This window comes from Saccoglossus kowalevskii, chromosome 22 (genome assembly GCF_978046115.1).
Source record: "Saccoglossus kowalevskii chromosome 22, keSacKowa6.1, whole genome shotgun sequence".
NCBI classification, from domain to species: domain Eukaryota; kingdom Metazoa; phylum Hemichordata; class Enteropneusta; family Harrimaniidae; genus Saccoglossus; species Saccoglossus kowalevskii.
Window position 1 is genome coordinate 23560502 of NC_140662.1, and position 17895 is coordinate 23578396.

Below are 17895 nucleotides of genomic sequence, written 5' to 3' on the forward strand. Positions count from 1 at the left end.
AAAACGCCATTAACCAATCAGAATGCCGCATGGTAATGCCGATAGAACCCAAAGTTTTCCGAATGGTAGTGATCATAAAAATTACATTGCGGAAGTAAAGCGATGTTGTAGCACGATGTGTTGGTATGGATTTCAGATGAAAACTGCATGATGGTTTTTGAAAGAGGTGATTAGCAATTTTTAAAAGGTAAAAGAAGTCCTGAAAGAAGAGTTTTTACATGATTCACGATGATAACAGTTCAAATGTATTTTATCCAATCACGCAATAAACACATTGTTTTTTCTTGAGTAGCGTAAACTGATCGTGAACTCCGTTTAGCCCATGTTACATCAGGGTGGAATTGATTTTGAAAGAATTTTAGCTTTCAGTCAAAAGACTGTGTCTATCGTCGGAAAGTATTTACTTACAAACAAAGAGGTGCTAATTTTACAAAATTGACTTGTATTGTTTAAAGCCGATACCACATTGTGCGGCTATGTCTATTGTTTACAAATTATTATCCACGACTGGCAGGATGCAAGTCGGTTGGTACGTTAGTATAATAACAATATCACAATAGTCCTGGTCGGAAGCGTTTCTGTGGTGGTCGCTAATTTTGAGTCAGGCCGACCAGCATGACGAGATCCCCAATGAAAAAAGCACTGTGGTGGTCTTGCTAATCACCGTGGCGGTGTCAGACCGGTGTGGCGGCAAATCGAAGCACTGTGGCGGGACCGCCACGCTGTTTACATCCTGAGGAGAACAATGCCAGAATTTTATCTCAGAGTTGTTCATTCATTATTCCCAAACACTGCATTGGAATGAAGTATTACAGGATAAATGATAAATGGTTTGAAGTGAAATAAATTTCTTTGAACAGCTGAGAAATGTTATCTTTTTCCTATTACCGGATGTTTTGTCTGATTACAGAAAGCAAATACAAGCCTATATATGCATGCTGGTAAATCCTAGTTTTTCCACATCATAGGTTTTACCGCATTAGTCCTATTTCAACGATCAAGCATACAATATTGGGCAAATACAGTAATAGTATTGGCATATTAGAGACTACTGGGTCATTACCGAGACGTATCATGATTTGCTGGAAATTTATCCTTAATATTCAAATTTTAACAATTTGAAGCAAATGGAGGGAGCCCTTGACACCTTCATTTGTTTACAACTAACCCAAGGCTAACCAACCTAACAAGGTGTAATCTCAAACGACTCGTTAGTGATTGATTTTTGAGCTGGAATTTTATTTGTTAAATTGTGTGCAAGGACAACGTGAAACTTAATTATAATTCATACCATTACAGCATTAATAGTATAAAAACACCAATCAACCTGCCAAGTACAATATTTGAAATTTATAAGCATTTATTTCAATAATTGTATCTATAAATGCATTTATTATGAGTATTTCAATCCCACCAATGATGTTGAGTTTACAGAAGCAAATACTTCACACCTTGTTAACCAAGACAAATACCAATACTTGCCCTGAATAAGGAGTGTCAATATTACACTTCACAAGGAGAGTACAGAGTTACTACAGTAAGGAATGAATGAGGAAACAATGGTCAAATCAGCAAATAAGGTGAACTGACCTTGGCCTAACAAAGTAAATATCACAAATTGAGGCCAAGTGATTGTGCAAAATACATACAGCAGCCAACAGAAATATAGCATTGAATATAACTAACAAACAAACAAACAGAAAAATGGGAAAAAAGAAAAATAGATCTATGAATGTCCAGCTATTTTCAGTGACCTAATTCGAAGCAGGACAAAATTGTCTCTCGGCAACAAGTATTACAGCATAAAAATGTAAAGCACTCAAGTTGAAAGCCAATGTTGTACTTAAATGAAAACAGTAACCGCAGTTTGGAATTGCTCTTAACCGCAATACAACGAAAACTTACAATAGGTGCATCATAATGCCAGGAATTTTGAAAAGATGTAATCCGCTTTAAACCTGCCTCCAGCTAGCCGCTTAAAGTTTAATACTTCTACACAACATCCTGGGCTTCTTGGAACTACCACTTAAGCAGTCAAAGACAATAAAAGTGAATATTATTCCATAACATGTATGTAGTTCAAGAGCAGTTAACACAAAATAAAATTTTCAAACATACACATAAGACACCAACATTGAAATGTTGTCTACCAAATTACATGAATTTAAATAAATTATTTTTTAAATCATGCTTGAACAGCGTACATGTACATTGGCAAAGAGCCATGGACATTTCTCGTTTTACGACTTCACCTACATCATTACGAACATGTACACTGCATGTATGGGAAAAGGTCAGGCAGTATTGAACCCTGCTGAAAGTAATGATAATAGAATATTTATTGAATCAGGGAGGAAAATGGAAGAGACATCCTAAAATTAATTGACAAACATCAATCACCTATTAAACCTATACAAATCAATATTTAGCATACATTGTATCAACGCTAGCAGGAACTGTCAATTAAATCACGAACAGAGTATGTGAAATGAAAGACACAGACATTGAATCCATGGAGTCTCGTTCAACTCGCATAATATGTGCTTCTTTTCACTAGCAAGAGGGGTCCTGTCGTAAAAAAAAGAGCCAGAAACAGTTTGACGAGCAGAATATGACCTTTGACCTATGATGTTGAACTGGTTCTTTACATTCACTGTTCAGCTGTCTATAAAGCAGAAAGTTTAAAACTTTGGTCAATTATCTATGGTATTCGTGACCTTGAAATTGAGTGCCCTCAGAATACAGAAGGTCAAGTGTGGAGTGACCCAATTTTTACACCCCTCTACCTCTCCAATTCATCAAATTAAATTTTTAACCTACTTAAAATTCGCTCCAAATACATATATAATATAAGAACTTCTGTAGCATGCTTTCATTGAATTTAATCTAATTTAGTAATTGAATTTTGAATATAATCGTCAAAGAAACAAACATATTAGCAGACATGTATAGCGTCACCTCGGGAGACATTTTCAAAATGTTGACTGGAAATTTAATCTTGCAAGATTTTTTCCAGTCCAGTTACCAGCCCTGAGGGTTTAACAAGAATAAAAGCAAAATTAGCAGAAATTCACCAGCATGCGCTTTACAGGTGACGGATTATTCCTAGGCAAAGTATAAACAGATAAGAAACCAGTATTAAATCAAACGCATACTAATCAGAGTAATACAATTGTTTACTTCCACCGGCTGAACAGGTGACCTCATTTTTAGACCGCCATTTTACGCTAAGTAGTGCCTTTTTTGGAAGCTGTATCTGTGTCAGATGCATTTAATGAGAGCAAATTCATGACGACTTCATTATGCATGCTACTGGTAGGTTAGCATAGACTGCATGATTTAATACTGAGAGCACCACAGATTAACATAGTCATGAAATATTTTCAGTCTCCAAACACAGCCATGTCTGAAAAGAAGCAACTAACGATCATACATAGATCATGATATTGCATTTAGAATATATGCCTTGAGGTCCATTCACCTTTCTAGCATTGATATCTATCTATGTCTTAATGATATTATTTTGTTTTTTTGAGTTTTTATTTCAATGTAGGGATTAAAACAGGATTTTGATTGGGTAGGATATTATACCAGCATGTTGAATACGTGACCTATCATATTAACGTTTTGGTAATAAACCGCATAAGCAAAGGTATATGGCGAAATACAATCCACTGTAAATCTCAAGATAAAGACTTATTTTGTCAGACATTTCAAGAAAACAAGAATCACCAGCACCAATTAGGCATGATATGAATCTCGGCAAATCCACTCAGCTGACATGTACATAGAACATGAACTTGACCTGAATCTCGGAATTAAAACAATTTACTGCAATATGTTAACAGCCCATTAGTTTAATTATTTGTATTGATTTATTGAGATGTTAACAAGCAATCCGGTGTTTTACTGGTTGACTTGATAACTACACATTAAAATTACATGGCAAAATATATTTTTTATGAAAACAATTACACACAAATTTGTTACATAGATTTTTCCCTAAAAACCTTGTACATTGATGATTGGCAAGCATTTGTACAGTCTTTTCTCAGAATGTTGTTCGGTTTGGTTACACTGGAGTGGTGTGGTAATGAATCCTTGAAATCAGTGCAATTTGCAAGCAACATGTGAACTCAATAATAATTATTTATGAGGATGCAACAACAATGGAAGATTTTCAAATTATGTAAATAACACCACAACAGCTGACAATACATTCAAAATGGCTGCTCAGACGAACAATTGCAAGGCCATTTCTGCAGACAGATTTTGTCCTTGGTGTCCTTCGACTTTTTCAATTTATAATCATTTTTAGGGCCACAGCTTGTTCCCCTGAAGGTAAATTTATGCAGTCCGCAAACAGACAGCAAGGACATGCATTTTCCAACACCGAAGGGAGGTTGGAGTGGCACGGTATTAACCTATAAAACACAGTCACAGCAGTCATAACAGGGCTAGCGAGATAAATAATTTTTATCGCTCTAAATAAAACAAAATTCAATTTGAAAATCTAATCTATTGTGGCATGATTGCCTTGAAAATTGCTGGAATTTTCTACAGAAGTTGCAATGATACTATTATAAAGGTAAACACGAAAAGAACCAACATAACAGCAAACTAGAGATGTCATTTCTTGGATTAATAGAAACTATGGAATATTATTATCTCAAAATGAAGCATCCAATTATGACGTACTGAATGAACATGAAAATTCATCTTCAGTCGTTTTGACAGTTAAATTTGAACATGAAAAGGGAAGCACCAAGGGAAAATCCATGACTTCTATTAGCAGATCAGAAAAGCTGGCAAATTGCCATGTCAGCAGGCAACTACGGTCGGTCGTTATATGTGTGTACAATGTACATGTAAGTGACGCTTACAAATAGGGTTTGAAAGCCTTGGTACACCAAAAAAGCCCAGATACTCGCAAAAATGCGAAATAACAGAATAATTGCGGAAAAAAATATTCGTGTCTGAAGTGCATGTGCAATCACCGACACAGATGCAATTTCTAACTGATGACTTAACAAGATCTATTTCTAGAATAACCAGACTAAGCGATTAGAAACTTATTATGAAAACAACATTTGACAGAAAGAAAACTTTTGCTGGCTTTTTTATGAGGTTTTCCATTTTAATGTTCAACTTTTCATGATGTACCGATGTACAATGATCAGACCAGATAGGACTTTGTGAATATCAGCAACAGGTTCGTTTGACACGACTGAGTAGTTGCGCTCAATCGTGTGAGCATTCCAATTAACATCACGTGATATCACGCAAATAGTCAATTCATGAATATTAATTAATAGAAATTCAAACTTCGCAAAAGGCACAAGTCGCTTTTTGCGATCACTCAACATTATTGCAAAAACTGCACTAAATTTCATATTTTAGCCATTGCTATCATTTTTTGATAGACTAAAACAAATCATGGAAATTACTGGTAGTTGGGCTATTCACTATCGGTACAGCATTGCTACACACTCGGAAAATCGCAATAAAGATAAAATTAGTAGTCATATAAGTGACCCAGCGGCTACATGTACATGTTAAGAGAGCTTGACAATTTGGAACAAAGATTGAAAAGAAAAAATAACAAAATATATCACTCCTTGTGTGTTTTCACCAACAGTCCATCATCTGACCTAATTTCTTTGCAGGGGGAAGGTTGAATTAAGTTACAACCCATCACTGTATTTGTTCAGCAATGTATAGATATAATGTAAATTACAAAATTACACTCCAGAACGATCAGTTACCTAATAAGGTTTTACCGCTTTTATATACGCAATAACTTAAAAATAAGGAAGTCAAATGATTAAATTAGAAACAAAACTTCACCTTCAAAAACTGACAGGAATGGATTGAACAGATTGAACTTTAATAGCAATTTTTTAAGTCTCCCAAACATTCAAAGTGTAAAAGTGTAACCATCCCCCATGTTATGATTCCTGCAAACAATAACACAGTCTATTCAGTACGGTGATTACATTTTCATCCATTCATGTCCCTAATTCAAATAAGTGGATAAATTCAAAGACGAATAATCAAAGTCTGTACAGCGCAAATAAGGAAATTTAATAACAAACCTGTACAATGATATCACTGAAGGTAATGTGTTTTTTTGGTAAATGAGTATAACTTTAATTTGTTGTTGCAAAATGTAGCGCTTTACAAATGGCAGCTATTGAATATAAGCATGTGACATGCATGGATCAATCAGATCAACAAACATAAGTGACAGATCCTTTTTTTTTTTACTTTTATCACCTTAGCCGAGTTTGAATGAAGCAGGACGCAATGCCATTGCCTTGGTGTCCATTAAATTTAATTCACAATTTCAATTAATGCAAAGTATTTTGTAGAAGTTGAAATTGAGTGTCCTCAGAATACTGAAGTTCGAGCCCTGATTAAAAGGGTGTAAAATTACACTACAAGTATCAGTGTTTTTATAGGGTACTGTAAGCAAGTTAATTGTAACATGGTTACCCTATCTTATTACCAGGGTCCATAATGAAATGTATACTTCAGTGGAGTCCATGCGAATTACACCAGTCCTCACTTCATGAATGTACAGTAACGTATAGCATTGAACTTCAGGAAAAGCTGCTTAGCTTGAGCATTTTGATAACATCGTCAAGCAAACATGGTAGTATGGAAAATGGTGAACATGACTGACAGTGTCAATTTTGTAACAGTTTTAAACGCACAAGGCATATTTGATTTGAAGACGGTGTTTAGACTGAACCCTGTTATCAAAATAGCTGTGTCAATCCAGGAACTGATATCTGTACCTAAAAAACATACCTTTTATCACTTTCAGCCAAAAATGAATTTATAATTTCATTACGATGTAATAAAACTGTATTATTATTAATATTACATGGTTCAAAAGTAACAGTAGTACAAGGTGAACAGACCAACAATTGTTGTCCTCTAGGCCACCATTTTTCAGAATCAGCAACCCAAATAGAATAGAAAGTTACAAAAGGGATGTATATTTATTTGTATTCAAATTTTTGTGCTTGACTACATGTACCCATGCAACCCAATGGACAACCCAATCAGTGAACCTAATATTACACTTTAGACTACCAGCTTTTCAAAATGGTAGCCCAGCTGGGCATCCAAGAATTTTTTTTTCAAGCACTGGAATAGATACAACTAGATCAATATAATGTTTATATTGATGTAGCAAATGACGCATGACGAGGCATGATGTTGTTCATTTGTATCGATATAAATGGTTATAGACCATTTTCTGGTCACTGCGTTAATTTTGCAGCAGATATTTGGTCCATGCATTTTATGCATACTATAAAAACACCATTTATTTTCACTGACATTTAAATTCACTATTTTGATGGTTTGAGCATATTCACTGTGTTTAAATTTCACAAATTTGTCAAGGAAACAATAAGTTTTATTGTTATTTTATATGTTCATGTAAATTTAATTTAGCAGATTTTTAATTGTCAGCGAAAATAGTGAAATTAAAACCCAGTGAAATAATTAATGTATTTACAGTACATGAGATCTGTAAGTGAACTGAAAATTACCTATATAGCCATATTGTATAAAAAGCATGAGAGGAAATTTGTTTAAAAAAAATCAAAAAAAATCAAGAAAAAAAAATCAGACAATCATTTGTATTGATATAGCATATTGTATTACCATCAAAAGGAAGTGTACCTCCACTATAAGATGTCCATTTTATTTCCTAAATTAAGAGCCTATAGACTTCTTGGATTTAAAATTCAATATCGACAACAGGCCAGGGTTCTCCCCAGGGCTTTTTAGCGCCGAGGTCCGCGGCGCTATACCTGTGAATCTCGGCGCTTCACTTGGGACCTCGGCGCTATGTGTTCCCACCTCGGCGCTTGATTTCATATTTGACATGCCAATATCAGATGTGAAAAAGCTTTGTTCGCCACGCCGGTCGGCCCCGACCGTCACTCAAAATTAGTGACCACCACGGAAATGCTTCCGACGAGGACTATTGTCTGATTGTTGGTATAATTACGTACCAACCGACACGCATCCTGCCAGTCGTGGATTATAATTTATAAACAATAGACCTAGTCGCACGATACGTAGCGGCTAGTCAAATTTGTGGAATTAGCACCTCTTTGTTTGTAAGTAAATACTTTCTGCGATAGACAGTCTTTAGATTGAAAGCTAAAATTATTTCAAAATCAATTCCACTTCGATATAACATGGTCAAATCGGAGTTCACGATCAGTTCACGCTACTCAAGAAAAAAACAACGTGTTTATTGCGTGATTTGGTAAAATACATTTGAACTGTTATCATTGCGAATCATGTAAAAACTCTTCTTTCAAGACCTAATTTACCTTTTAAAAATTGCAAATCACCTCTTTCGAAAGCTGTCATGCAGTTTTCAATTGAAATCGATACCAACACATCGTGCTACGACATCGCTTTACTTCCGCAATGTAATTTTTAATGATCACTACCATTCGGAAAACTTCGGGTTCTACCGGCATTACCATGCGGCATTTTGATTGGTTAATGGAATTCTTGATCCATCGGGACAAAGGACACATGCTAATGTTTCACAAACATCATGGCGGTCTGTTTTTTTTTACCGAAGCGATCAAGTGATCAAAAATAATCGCTCCCGATAAAAATAAGTCGGATTTTACTTACATTTCATATCAAAAAAAAAGAAGTAAAATTTGTTGAGGAATTATTGCTATAACTGGTGTATAACATGGCCAAGTAAGTTATGTCACGTCGTAACTTTGATGATCGTTTTGAAGCTTTATTTGTTCGCTCATTACTGTAATTGTAAACGTTTTAGAAGTTGATGGTACGAATAATAAATTACAACAATACGTCAATTAATTACGTGATCGATTTTTTGAAGGAGAATGTTTTTGGAGTGAATAAAATTATGAGATTCGTGAACATAAATCTGGCTTAACGTTTTGAATGCGTTTCCTTCAACGTTTTACAAAACAATTAAATTGCAACAATAATGTATTTGTGTTTGTTTTTAGTCTGTAGCATTTGTATTTCGAGAATGTTTCAAACTCTTCTAAATTGTGAAACATAATGTGTTGATTCCATTAAAAAAAATATTTGCCCTGTGACTGAGCTCACTAATATTCATAATTGTAAATAAGTTCTGTTAATTAATTAATGAAGGAAAGATATGTAAATGATATGCAAATTATTATGCAAATTAGCCCCGGCGCTATGCATTTTTTCTGGGGAGAACCCTGCAGGCATTACATAGTACCCAAGGTTTTACGTAAAAGACCACAAATTAAACAATTATACAACATACTTCAACCAGTGTGAATATAAAATATTATATGACTATGTTTTCAACTATTCTAACAAATCTACATTTAACAAAATTTGAATCTACAGCACTAATTCAAAATAAAAGACATTAATATAATAAATCAATTCAATAAATAGAATTTATTCACAGAATAAATCTTTTACTTATTTTACTATTCAGAAAAAATTCCATATTTTTTCGCCAAAAATGTTATGGGCAACACTTGTGCCCAATTTTATGTGTTTTTTAAAATTTAGGACTAAACAGACATTACCGGTATTTTCCATCAGCTATGGGTCTTGATCTAAATATTGGAACAAATATACATGTACAAAACATGATATTATGGTGATGAAAGTTTACTTTGCCACCCAAAGGGTTGAGTTATAATGGTAGGTTGCTGAGGCGATATTATTTTCGACACAAATTCCAAAGCTGAGGTCATATTTGTCCTACATTTATTTGAAGTAGTTTGAAAAAAACTGGTACACCAGACAAATGACAAGCGACTATTATTGGCAATCAATATTTGTCACGACTTTATGCAATTCCAAGTGATTCACAGATTTGCATATTAACCACTCACGACTGTAGACATGTTTAGATATGAGTTTGAAATAAGACAACCACTTACATACATTACTAACAACTCTTAAGGGTTGGACGTCTTGGCACCTTTTGAGGATATTATTATTGTTGTACACAATTAATAATTGTCTCCATGTTGTATGAAAACTGCTCTTGAGCTTGCGTGACAACTACTTGTATTTTAGGAAGGAAATAATTGAGAAATTGTCATTGGTAGATTAATTATACCCTCCAGAAAGTACCAGGGGATTGGTGACCTTGTCAGGGTCATATATTGGGTTGACAGGTTCACCTGTTACGCATGGCAACCTTTTTCAAGTAACAAATGAGGTAGTGGGCAACTACAGTGTCTTCACTTGAAATGTATCTGCTTGTCATGTGTTTTTTTCTAAGAAACGTGGAAAACTAATCCAACACAGACAAGTCATGCATTTTTTTTAAGCAAAAAAGCCCATTTACCAAGTCTGGCTTTAATCACAGACTGTCAGTTCTGATTTATTTCTAAGTATGTCTGCATCGAAATAAATTTTCACTGCACCAACAGTTTTCATAAGGAATTACGTAAACACAAAGATGCTTATTGAATCATCATTTGCAAAGATACATATTGAATCATCGTAAAAGGTTACCCGCGACTGTTAATCTAATATTAATCCACGGTTTGAACTATGACCTCATTTTCACTTCACTTACTCTGTGACAGGTACAAGTAGCTACAAGTGTAACTCCTTGACTGTTTGAAAATTTCTAGACATCTAAAATTTTGTATTTTGATACCAGCTTCAGTAATAAACAGAGCAACTCTGCTGTCTTACTGGGTCATCAGGAAACATTCAGTTGCCTATAAAGTCTTTAAACATGTGGTTTATAAGTTTAGTATGTAATGTTTCAAGGCTTTGTACATTTCACATCTTGGGTGGCTGCACAACGCAACAGAGTTCAGTAAAAGTAGTAAAAATTACTATGACCATCAAATGTTATTAAATATCTTTTTTTCTGGTATGAAAAAAAAATTAATTGTTAAATTATTATTATTTTATAGTTAAATTATATATTAGGGTTTTAATGAAGGTATAATTTGTATCAAAACAAAGGTTGGGCTATGAAAGAGGACTTCAAACACGTTTAAAAAGGCAAAAAATTTGTTATTTTATATATTGATTACCGGTATATAAGATCGTCTCAAAACATGCATTCATGACATCTGCTACAAACATCAGATGTCTATTGCTACCAACATTTCTATCTTCTCTAAATAGGAAACTGTTTGTAGATTACTAAAGTTCAAGTTTCTATTTGTACATGATCTAAGAAAAGAATGCAGGTTTTCTCATCACCTAGCAGTAAAAAAAAATGTTTACCATTTTATTAATTATACAGTGCACAACAGGTCAACATATAACCAAAGCCTGAGGCTGGCCAAATTGAGGTCAGGTTAAAAAGAGAACTGGTTACAACAAAGTAAAAGGGGGCAACATCAATAGATTAAATTGCTTTTATCCCTGCTGAATGAGAAAACTTGGGTGGCATTTATTCCCAAGCAATAAAATCACATGCCCTTATGTTGTTAATTCAAATTTAGGCTTGATTAAATTTTGTCAGTGAACACTAACCAAAATATTTAGGCCAACCTGAATAAGTCTTGCCAGGGAAGAGATGCCAGGGACAGCCCTAATTGTAATCCCCAAATTAGGCTGGCCTAACTGCAGTATGAACAAGCACCAGATTACGTAATTGCAATTATCCTCGATGAGATATGCAAATTTGGTTCTTGAAACAATGATTATTAAGTGAAAGCATGGAGGTGAAAAGAATTCTCAAGAGTACTTTCGAAGCCAGCAGTGCAAACAAAATCATCACAGCCCAGTTAGGATATTAGAGAAAACGACAGCACAAGTGAAATAAAATTTTAAAGCAATACACTGTAGTTGACAACAATCATAGTGGCTGAAAAAGTTTTTCCCCCCCCGAATGCCCTGAAAATACTCTTGTCCACTAAATATTGTATTGTTTTAGTGTCCTGATAAGTCTTGTCACAGTCACTGGATTTCTGTTCAACAGTTCAAAACAAACCATATCCCAAATCAAAATTGAACAGTTTAAGTGTGTCCACTCTTCCCGCCAACTCTAACTCAGGATGATTTAAGACACCATTCTGATGTTCTAAACTACGGGAGAAGAAACGTGTTGAAGAGCGCCGTGTTGGATACTTCTGGCATGAGAAAAATGTATTCCAAAGAAAACAGTAAGGGTGCATTAGGCCAGCCTAAATAATGATATTTTGACAGTAGGAAAGCAAACAAAATTTTAATTAACCTTGCTTATTCAACAACAACAACAACAATTTAACGATCATGAGACACGCTAAATATGGCTTCTGTGGCATTGATGAGTAGTTGATAAAAAAATCCAACATTTTTATTGTAAAAGTGCTAAAATGGTCCTAGTATATTTAAACTTGTGAATAAGCAAATATTATCATGCTGTACGCTTGTTTGGGGTCCAAACTACAAAACAACTTATAGAAGAAAAATAAAACATTACTTTTTATCAGATACCAATATGATTTATTTATCTTGCCTAGTGTGGAGACAAATTACCATATTTGCTTTATTAGTTGTGCATGCATTTACATAAATTAAATCTATGATCAGAACAAAAAATATTTCAATAAATTCAGTAATACAAATATGATTTTTGGTTTATAGGCACTTCCATTGAAGATATGCTACTAACAAAGAGGGTATGGTAGTACAGTGGTACAAATACCAAAACTCTAATTCCTGGAGAAGTGTGAAGTAAAATTAACAAGAGCTTTCTATAAAACCCACAAAGAAAACAAAGCACTCATTCACCTAAACAATGTCGTTATTGTTATGCTAATGAGATGAAGTACCAAATAGGGCTTCTTTGCTGGAGTGGACTCCTGTGTGAATAGCCCATGGCATAACTCTATATAAATATATTCAATTTAAAGTCTAATCTGTTTAAACAATTACTACATACCGTATAATGCCATAAACAATAATAAATAAACAAAGTACATTTGACAAGCTGACCCACACCAACAAGTGTGATGAACTGATCCACGTAATAAAACAATCACCGGTCTCTACAAAGTTTAAGTTTTTAGAAACAAAAGTTGTTTAAATGTCCCGTTACTTGGTATGTCAACAGAACGACATTGTTTTTGTCAATATTAGTGATCTACTCAAACTTGCGTACCGACAGAACTTCACAAGAACAAATCGTTTTTAAACTGAATTTCATGATCGCCTGATTAAAAAGATCTGAAAATGGACACTATCTGTCAAAATCAATTAATTTAGAAAACACTTGACACGAGATCCTAACTTATGCTGCACAACTATCAGGTTTTAACGCCCCATGAAAGATTTCTGTTGGAATGTCTTTAAAATATCGCCATCTTTCTTTTTTGACACGGCAGAAAAAGAGGTCGATATAAGGCATTTATGACTAGCAACTGTGCAGTTTGACGATTACGCGTCAAACTCGTTGTGAGAACAATCCCATTAAATGTCCGTTATTACAAATAGGTGTATATTTATACGGAGGTAACATGTGCACAACTGGATCTCTGGTATTTTCCAACCCCTGGGCAGGTATCCAAAACCCACACCCCTTAAAATTACCATTCGAGAGCAAGTAAGTACACACTGATATGCCTGTAACGCAAATCCGCTTAATTAGTTGTCATCATATTAACATTTTCGAGAGTAAATCTACACTTCGATCGTACATATTAAGGCAGGTTGAAGTTATTCGACTCAAGGTTGTTGCTGCGCGCGGCCATACTTGCGACACTACTACTATGTACGGGCGATATACGAGTATAATACAATTTCCTACCTTTTTCTGGAGCTGGGAATGTGCTCAGCGGTTCCTCATCCCGACTGACTTGGGTAATTATGGACGTATTGTCCATCTATAACACTTCGGTCTATATTCCACGCCGTGATCGTGCAAAAATTGACAAGAAAGTTGCCCTAAAAAAATCGTACACATACAAAATGGACGAAGGACAACATGGAAAATAAAAATAAATAGAAATGTACGTTTCTGTTTCAAGTTACCCCAGGCCTAAACTCTTCGTGTTTTAGATGAGATTTTCGAAAGAAATACACGGTTTTTTGTTATGTGTCATCTTCTTTTCTGAAAGCTCTACGACATATTATCATATACACTCAAATTTTAGCAGTTTTTTGTCAGAGTTGACTAGAATGCTTAGCGCCAAAACTGTCCAAAGTGGGAACCTTGAAACCGAAGCACAATTTCGTGATTAACATGTAGTTCGAGATTCTCGATTTTTGATTGGTTAGCAGACCAGCCTCTATTTTTTAGCCTCGTTCGCACATTTAATTTATTTGACCAATTTATCTGATTCCTCAACTCAAATTTAAGCTATCCGCGCTATACCCTAATATTAAGCACAATATTATTTTCGGATTGTTATTAGAATTAAACGTGCCAAAAAGAGAACCATGAAGTTGAAGATGTGCCAACAGCAAAGTTCATCGACCTTACGTCAACAACCTCGTTTTGAGTTCCAACGAAAGTGTTTTTGTTGGCATGATGTGGCCATGGAACTATAGTTCCATGATGTGGCCAAGTTTATCTCAGGTTAAAGTTTACAAGTTTTGAGACATGTTCTTCCCGCACGCGGAATGTATTCCTGTGGTTTAATTTCCAACTATCTTGAATCGCACGTTGATAACTACAAACAACTGTCCATTCCCGGCACCTGTACCCGGATCGGTCGTGCATCAAGATTCCTCGTACTAAAAGTTGGGAGGGGTCTCGAAAACATGGTGTACAGAATTAGTTACCGAAGAGGCAGGGTTGGGATTAGAGTTGTGGGTGAAGGGACCCTAAGAAGCTCTAACCTTATAATGTTTATGCAAAGACACTTGATTTTTCAGGTACATTGATGGGGAGAGAATTAATAAAAAATAAACAGTGTTAAATTATGCAATGTTTACAAATGACACAAACAGCACCAATCAATTCAAACATAACACCAATGAAGTTTACTGATTATAATCGCAATTCATTTTATCACTGATCTTTAAAATATGATACTTGTTATAGTTTGATGGCTATAAATTCTGAACTCAACTGACATTTGTTAACTGTTGATTAATACTAATGTAGGTTACACATTTTAATTTTTCTTCTAATAATCAGTCCACCTATTCAAAATGATTGCTGTTGTAGGTCAGCAAAACCAATGACGTAGAAAATAGAAAAGAGGTCGTAAACAAAATAATTCTGTCTATGAAAACTGCTATGAGCTACGTCAATATTTATTAAACTTAAACTCCTTAAATTTATTTAACTCCTGAAACTACAGTCATTGTGCTAACCACTTTTAGTTTTTTTTTCACGATTGTTGTAGGGAGCCCTCTATGGTGCATTCTACAGATTCGGTCAATTTGTCTCTGAAGAATGCTGGAAAAACACCATAGACCTTACAAAACTGTACATTTTTTTTTTAAATTTGAGCCAGTGATGCATTTTTTTTGTGTGGGACTGAATATAATGGCAGCTGCAACTTCTAATAAATGTGACAACAAGAGGATGTGGTTCTTAATACGCCAATGATCTTATTTGATATTACCTACATTCTATAATACGAATTTTATCTTTGCTGTATATAAGATGACTAGAAATGGACATTTTTCAGGAAGCGTGAAGAATGACCTCGTTTAATGGCTTCTCTTGACCTTTTGAAACTGTGGGTCATTGTTTGATAGCCTGATATGAAAAGATGATTTAGTAGTGGACAGTAGCGTACACTTGTCAATGATTTATTTTGAAATACATTTTTGAATAAAAAAAACATTTCAGTAGTAAACACATGCCCAGTTCTGTTACATCATTATTGATGATCAACAATTCACTATTTCAAAATTGTTCTTTCCTAAGTGAAAATAAATGGTCTTAAAGTATGATACATGAACCGTTTTATTGATTAAGACTTGTTGTGTGTAAATTGATTATGACATGACCTACCATACTTTTTGAATCAAAGACAAAAAAAATTCATATAATTGTTTAACAATGTTGTAAAATTAATTTAGTTTCTTTGGTTGGTTATTTCTTTAACCTTTATTCTGTTAGCCCCATGTAGTTTTACATTGACTTGACCAGATAAAGGTTTAATCTCAATAATACAATATTAATTTACTAGGGAATTTAAGTATTGCCCCAAAGAGCATATTGGGATTCATATCAATATTAATTTCCTGACCGGTCACTCGTAGCATAGTGGCTGTTGTATCAGACTCATGATCGGTAGAGCCAAGTTCAAATCCTACCTTAGGCTGAACATCAAAAGGGTTGACCCCTACCCTGGGTGAGTGTGCCACAGACTCAATGGGAAGGCCAATTCAACAGGCCGAGATTCATTCACTAACGAATGCGATATTGGGAGAACCTTGGTTAAGGTCTGCAGATGCATTTTGATTGAGTCTGGTTGATGCCAGGATAGTGCATTAAAATTGCCATTTGATAGAGATATGACCACACAGCCCTGTCATGTAGTCCCAAACATGAATATGACTTCTGTGGCAAAATGCACTGTCAGCACTAGCACTTGCAAATTGCACTTAAAAAAAAAAGTCAGGAGAGACAACTGTGACATTCAATGTCCAGAGTTGTCACCTGGCACAAAAAAAAACAATATTATTCATTATTATATATACATTTTTCAACTTAATAATAATAATAACTTTATTGCATCCTTAGAAATACAATGTTTCTATCAGTTAATAGCAATAAAGATTAGTTGTGATAACTACTACTACAAAAAGAAAGTTAGTTGTTAATAGGATAAAGCAAGTGTTACATATCAAATGGCATTTTCATTCCTTGATTGAAATGCGTTATGAATATAATTGCCAATCTTTTTTATTATTACATCATCTTTTGAAGTCATCAAGAACTTAAATTTCTGGAGATCATCCTGTGTTTCTTCTGGAAATGTAATGTCTTGAATGATTTGTTGGCGTATTACTTTATATTGTGGACATATCATGACAAAGTGCAGTTCATCTTCTATTTTATTCTGTGTACATTGTTTGCAAATTCTATTTTCAGTAGGTATTTTTGGTTGCATATGCCTCCCTTTTTCTATTGCTAGATTGTGATTACTAGTTCGAAATTTTGTCATTGAAATTCTTTGCTTCAAATTTAACACATCCAAGTATTTTTCAAAATTATAAGAGTCTTTGAATTTTTCATAAGTTCTCAGTTTTGTTTTTTCGGTTATATATTTTCTCCAGAAATTTATGTATTTTTGTTTGACAACTTTGCCAATTTGCTGTATATGTTTTGTTAACAAATCATTCTGTTGTTCTCGTGAAAAATTCATGTTGTTCATAATTTTTTGCATTGAAGAATACCATTGTATTAAATTGGATTTCTTTTGTTCAAGGTATGCTTGTTTTGTGATATTATTGCCTGGTAATTTACTGATACGATAGCATACTGATACTTATGAGACTGCAAAAGTTTGAAATCATGAAATAATCTCGCTATTGAAACCTAATTTCCAATTCCTGAATTATCGTCAGATGCGAAGTAATTCTATTAGCGCATCCTTAACCTACCTAACAGGCAAGGTTAGGACAATAATATATAAAGTCAAAAGAACAATGAACATGCATTTCAGAATCTTGTTTTTTCTAAATACATATGTACTCTATTTGTTCTGTTAGTTGCAAATGCACTTAAAATTACAGTGTTGTGTTTATGGTCAAAAAAGTAACATTTGAATATTTTACATTTGGGAATAATTTAAATTGTCTAATTTCAGTCAAATATAACATTTACATTTGATCTTCTGCCATCCCAGTTTCCACTTTTTAGCTTGCTCCCTGTTTATTACCATCTGTTACAATACAGCTTCAAATATGCTCAACATATTTAATCATACCACCCCCCTCATTGATAGAATGGTATAACCC

At 34.3% G+C, this 17895-nt stretch overlaps 1 protein-coding gene across 1 annotated transcript in view; it reads right to left on the reverse strand.

Annotated features, from left to right (window-relative positions):
* LOC100370114 (carboxy-terminal domain RNA polymerase II polypeptide A small phosphatase 1-like) overlaps nucleotides 1–14194 on the reverse strand; it is a 40686-nt gene extending 26492 nt beyond the window's left edge. The window contains exon 1 of the mRNA XM_085496020.1: nucleotides 13778–14194. Within this exon, the coding sequence (XP_085352146.1) occupies nucleotides 13778–13853 (76 nt within the window). The 5' untranslated portion in view covers nucleotides 13854–14194. The remainder of the gene's footprint in view (nucleotides 1–13777) is intronic.
* Between the last annotated feature and the right edge of the window lie 3701 nt (nucleotides 14195–17895).